This window comes from Lactuca serriola, chromosome 4, assembly GCF_051521515.1.
Source record: "Lactuca serriola cultivar US96UC23 chromosome 4, Lser_US96UC23_V15, whole genome shotgun sequence".
In the NCBI taxonomy this organism is placed as follows: domain Eukaryota; kingdom Viridiplantae; phylum Streptophyta; class Magnoliopsida; order Asterales; family Asteraceae; genus Lactuca; species Lactuca serriola.
In genome coordinates this window covers 389,469,516-389,475,280 of record NC_136411.1, presented here as the reverse complement: position 1 = coordinate 389,475,280, position 5,765 = coordinate 389,469,516, and the positions used below count along the sequence as shown (strand labels likewise).

Here is a 5,765-nt window from a genome sequence, read left to right as displayed (position 1 = left end):
TAGTTTGTTGTTATTAACATTTTTTTGTCTTTATTTTGTTTTCGGTCTTTATTAAACGGATGATTATAAATACTAACAATTGGCACCCGTGAATGTGATTTTAACATATATATTTTTTTCATTCTTACGTTTATATTAATTCAATCTAAGCTGCTTAATTTGATTTTTTTTTTTATCATAACATTTATTACTTAATTTGTGTCAATCTGGCATATATCAAACATGGCGTATTTTCAATTTCAACTTCCATTATTCTTTATATCGTTATAAAATGCATTTTTTTCTTTATATCATAATAAAAAAATATTTTTCATTACATCATATTGTTGAAATATTCAATAACTTTATGGACGTTCGAATCCATATAAATATAATAAACTACACATCAATGTTTTGGAAACTAATCTCAATGTTGTAATTATCATAAATTGAGTTCTACAATAAGTTCTTTATAATTTATCTCAATACAAAATATCATTAAATTACAAATTTTGACCAATTTATTATTTATATAAAATGTTAAACGACTTTACCTAAACTAATAAGATGTTTAAGCCCACATTTTAATCAAAACCCATAATATCGATCGAAGAAAAGTAAGTTGGATGATTTCTTCGACATACTAAATAAAACTTCAATCGAAACATGAATAAAATTTATGAAAGTTAGTTCAAAGTACATGCAAGTACAATTTGTGACATTAAAAAATACATTTACAAGCCGTTTAACTTCTTTCTGTTATATCTCAACTTTTTTACTCATTGACCATAATCAACGGTAAAAAGATTACTCATTTTAATCCATTTATAAAATTACCTATTTAAGGATGCAAAAAAAAGAAAAGAAGATTTGTTGAAAGAAGAGAAGCCCTAAAAACATATGCAAAGTACTTTACTTAGGGAACACAACCCACGTAACAACAGGAATAAAGCTCAAAGCTAAAGCAAACACAATAAATACACCTTTAACAAATAAATACATCTTTTACCTATCCATCACACTTAAAGAAAAAAAAAGAACTATATTAATTAGATTTCATTACTTTTCATCTAAATCCCAAATTCATGAATCTTTCAATTCAAACTTTGAACATTCTTACTTTCTTTCCAACAAAATTAAAAAGAAAAAAAAAAAAAAAAAAAACTTGTTGTAGATCCGATATATCCATGTACACGAGTCTTTGAAGCTTAAGTTTAGGCTCGTTCAGGCGTTTCTCTCGCATTCCCAACTTTTCTGAATATAAAAAAATATATTAAAAGAAAAAAAAAGTACAATGAAGTATGACCTTTATAGTGTCGGATCCAGATAATTTTTTTAAACAGTCAGTCAGACTGAAATGACATGCGACATATAAATTGGAGTATATGGAAAACACACTACAAGCTAAATTTAACTGAAAAACCGACAATTTTGATTTTTGTTTTTTTTTTTTATTAAACCGAATTTTTGTGTTTGATTGAATATGTTAAAAAATGACATGCATTTACAGTTTCCATTGAAAATTAGAATAATATACGTGAGTTTACATTCTCTTGTATTTATCTTTTAGTAAATTACTACTAGTTCATAAAAGATTCCAAAATATAAGAAAAAACACAAAAACAACCAAATATGATGGTTTTTCCAAAATAAAAACGATTTTTTTTGGTTCAATCATAGTGAAAACACAAACCATAAGGGTATATTCGTAAAAAATAGTCCCATGCACGACTCAAATCAGCATAAAAAAAATGCATGCAAAATTTCATTTTGTAACGTTTTTAACACTAAAGAATTGTTTTGGAGGGTATTTATGACATTTACCTGTTGTGAATAGGATCCGGTCCATTTGGTACTCTTCTCTTGCTCACATAATTGACAACCACCGGCTTTGAAACAGTGACACCTGGAATCACCAATTCCGGAGTTGTGATTGTCGAAACATCAAATAACAAAAAACAACAAAACCCCACCAACAATAGTCCCCCAAAGAAAACCACCCTTTTGTTTCCTCCCATCACTCGTTAAAAAAAAATTACCAAAATACCCCTCCCCTCTTAGATGTCTTCTCCAAAACAGAATTTTGAGCACTCAACAAGACTTGTAACAGTCATAGTGGTTTTGGGATGAAGAGAATGCATCTATGATTCTATCTCTATCTCTCCCTTGAAAGAGAGTAGTATAAAAGAGAAGGTGTGTGTGTGTGTGTTTTTAACTTGAAGGGTAAGAGTGACCACTTTTTTTTAAAGATGGAATACTACAAGCAATTCTGTTGCACTTTTTCTTTCTACAGAGAGATGTTATTAGATAAAGGGTAAAAAAATAGATTAACTTTTGACAAGCATTCTTTGCTTTAGGTTGTCATTGGGTCCACATTATTTAAAAATAAATAATAATAAAAATTACCATTCCTTTATCAAGTGAATTTTTATGTACTTGTTGTGATCCAAACTCCTAAAAAACATAATCGAGTTAAAAGTACAGTTTATAAATTCTATATTTTTTTTTTTTTGTACTTCAATTATTGGGTCCTTGAATTCAAGATTCTTCTATAGTTTTTTTTGCAGCTTATGAAAGGAATGTTTGAAATAAAAGTGTCTAAAGTTTAAGGTATGACTACTTCTTTATGGTATCTAGATTTGTAGACATGTTTCTTTTATTTTATTTTATTTTATATTTTTTGTCTTATGGGAATAGATACAAAAGAGTTTGCCTTCTTGTAAATCAAAGAATTATATAGTGGTCCAAAAAATTAAATGTTTTTATAACTTTACTAGGAATATTAGAATATGCATCTTGTCCATAAGGCTTCATTTAAGTTGTAAAGATTCAAACTTGACTTGATTTGGGTTTTGTTTTTAAATTCTTTTTGTGTTGTAAGGATATAAAAATGAAAATTCCAAACTGGGTTTCTTATATTTTTTGAAAATTCTAATTTTGAAAGTGAAAAGAATGTTATAAAACCTGAAATGTGAAGAGTTTCTTGAAGCTTATGATCTTCTCTTCTTCTGAGCCCATGTGGGCCCATATATTGCCAGGTGTGTCCTTCCAAAACGACGATCAGCTAACTACAATTTGCAGTTAGTTATAAAACCATAAGTTTATATTCAATCATTCAATGCATATATGAAAAAAAAAATTAAAAATGTATAAAGTAGATATTATAATTTTAATATAAAGTGCATATTAATAGTTATAGGAAGTACCTTAACAAGACCCCCACATGTTTCCAGCATGTTGGTTCTGAATGGATACTCCACAACCTATGGAATAATAATTAAATTTAAGATACCAAAGGAATATAAAATTTGATTAAAAGAAAAAAAAAAAAAAAAAAAACTCACTATAAAAGAATCATCTCCAATCACAGATGATTCTGAAATTTGCTTCATTAAAATCTCATAATCCACTTCCATGTAAGGAGGTGTGACGCTTATGTAATCAAATGGTCCATCTTTTCCTGCAAACAAAATACCTTTTTCATCTACTCATATTTTATAAATAAATAAATAAATTATAAAAAATGCCCTACATGCATTACCTGAAGATTCTTTAATGCGCTCAAAGAAAGTTTCCACACGAACTGTGTGTATAACAGAATTATCAAGAAATCCAGTCCATTCTAAATTAGGGCGTAGAACATCGGATACAACCCATGGATCCATTTCCACAAAATGGACCTGAAAAAAGTTTGCAACAAAGTAGTAAGCTTTTTCCCATAATACCAATATATAGCAACATACTTACCTTTTTCTTTACATATATACAATGTATTATATTCATAATATGTAAGTAGATTGCTATTATAGGAAAGAAAGAAAGTAGATTGCTATTATTGAGAGTAAACTAAAGATACCTGAGAGCATCCTCTGCTGATAGCTTCTATGCCAACAGACCCTGTGCCACTGTATAAGTCTAACCATCTTCCAGGCCTCAAAGATGTAGGGCATCCACCAGCAGCCTCAAGAAACCAAACATTTTTTTTTCTTATTTTAATACAAAATTTATATACTTGTTCATCAAGGGTAGAACTGGAAATAGTACCTGCAAAATACCAAAAGCTGCACCTTTGACTACTTCCATCATTGGGCGGACATCCATGCTTTTTGGTGATAGTAATTTCTTCCTTCTTGCTGTTCCTCCAAGAACCTGTAATTTTGTAATGTTATAATCTTGATAACGCCCTTTGTGATCCATTCTCCTGTTTTTAGGTTTTGTTAATTCATGGAATGTTTTGTTATCTGTATAAGATTTTGTGTAATTGAGTGATTTGTTAAAACAATAAGATTCACGGGAACTGTGAAATTGAAGAGCTACAACATAGTAATCAATTAATTTTGATTTCTATGAGAATTGGTTCCTATAAGATAATCATCATGTTTGAGTAATCAATATAGTAATCAATTACATCCTTTGAGAATTGATGTAATGATTGAAGTAACAGATTCTACACACCTGAAGCAACTTATGAGTCTCCCTAGGCTTAGCTTGCTCATGTGGTGCTCCTACCTGTTTCCCTCTCCCAGTCTTTTGATGCTCTTTACTCCTTCTCGACTACATAAAACCCTCAAATCAATACCTACAATCAGTTTTACACTTACGAGAAACAGAGAGAGATTGACTGACCTTCGAAGGAGTAGGTTCAGAGAGAAATTCATCGGGATCGAGACCGTATTGTTTGAGCAACTCCCTCTTCTCTTCCGTGGAATTAGGCGATTCTGGAATCAAAACCCCCGAAAAAAACAAATTAATCCGTTATAGGTGAAGAATTCGAGAACCAACAAATGGATTTTGTATAGATAGGAGTGGAGATGGAGTTGAGAAACTTACTGAGAGATGACGAACATATGATGGTTGAAGGCCGCCGGCACAGCCGCGGAGTGGAGATTAAGGAACGGTGGGTGAAGGGAGTATAAGGATTATCGGCAGTAACAGGACGCCATGAAGTTGTCGTGGGTATTGCAGAGAACGCCATGAAACCTTAGCCGAGCAAGCCCTTACCAGTTACAAGTTTTCCCTTCACTAGCAAACCAATATTATTACCGTTGGTGTTGGAAGGTGGATCAGTTATCTAGAGAGGATGCACAATCGTTTAGTGAAATTTTATTTACCACATTATACTTACTAGTAGTTTAGATAGGAAAAAATATTTTTATTTATTTATTTTGTGATTTTTTTTTTGAGTTTAGGTTTCCTAGTCGGAGATCTCCGTTTCTCTGCATTCTGTTTGGTTTTCTAAAAGATCAAAACACACCTACCATCGCCTTAGGAAGGAGGGAGTCGTTCCCATTGAACCCACCGAACCCACTGCCACATCAGCTTTTCTCTTTGATTTTTCTTCATCTTTCCGAACCCACAACACACGGAAATCCTATCTTTCTCAACCCACTCAACCCACTTAATTAAAAAAAATATACAAAATAATCAAAGTAAAATGTTAATTAGCAATATAGTTACCGCCGGTACCACTCCCTCTTTGGCGAGTTGTTTAATTGGTTTCACGAACCCACTTCATCCTCTCTCTCTACTTTCCCTCTCTCATTTTCTCTTGTACTATATGTTTTAAGACTTGTACCTTAGTTGTTTAGTATTTTTTTTAATTGAGTGGGTTGAGTGGGTTGAAAAAGATAGGATTTCCGTATGTTGTGGGTTCGGAAAGATGAAGAAAAATCAAAGAGAAAAGTTGATGTGGCAGTGGGTTCAGTGGGTTCGGTGGGTTCAATGGGAACGACTCCCTCCTCCCTTATCGGGACTCATCCTCAAACACTCCGTGAACTACAACCTCC

The 5,765-nt window shown here is 31.7% G+C and overlaps 1 protein-coding gene across 1 annotated transcript; it reads right to left on the bottom strand.

The window, feature by feature from the left end:
* Positions 1-939: 939 nt before the first annotated feature.
* LOC145097838 (methyltransferase) lies at positions 940-5,026 on the bottom strand. Its single transcript, XM_079035491.1, has 11 exons — positions 4,810-5,026; positions 4,606-4,697; positions 4,435-4,533; positions 4,024-4,128; positions 3,836-3,940; positions 3,521-3,659; positions 3,324-3,439; positions 3,186-3,242; positions 2,944-3,047; positions 1,804-1,885; positions 940-1,233 (listed from the first exon to the last, which is right to left on the bottom strand). Exons 1-9 carry the CDS (start codon positions 4,952-4,954, stop codon positions 2,970-2,972), a joined length of 936 nt encoding a protein of 311 aa, XP_078891617.1. The 5' UTR covers positions 4,955-5,026; the 3' UTR covers positions 940-1,233; positions 1,804-1,885; positions 2,944-2,969.
* Positions 5,027-5,765: the final 739 nt, after the last annotated feature.

Excerpts from the sequence above, each read along its gene's own strand:
- LOC145097838 (XM_079035491.1), bottom strand. The coding sequence starts at position 4,954 with ATGGCGTTCTCTGCAATACCCACGACAACTTCATGGCGTCCTGTTACT. Across the intron at positions 3,941-4,023 it reads CAGCTTTTGGTATTTTGCAG|GCTGCTGGTGGATGCCCTAC; the intron begins GTACTATTTCCA and ends TGGTTTCTTGAG. Across the intron at positions 3,243-3,323 it reads TTGGAGATGATTCTTTTATA|GTTGTGGAGTATCCATTCAG; the intron begins GTGAGTTTTTTT and ends ATTATTCCATAG.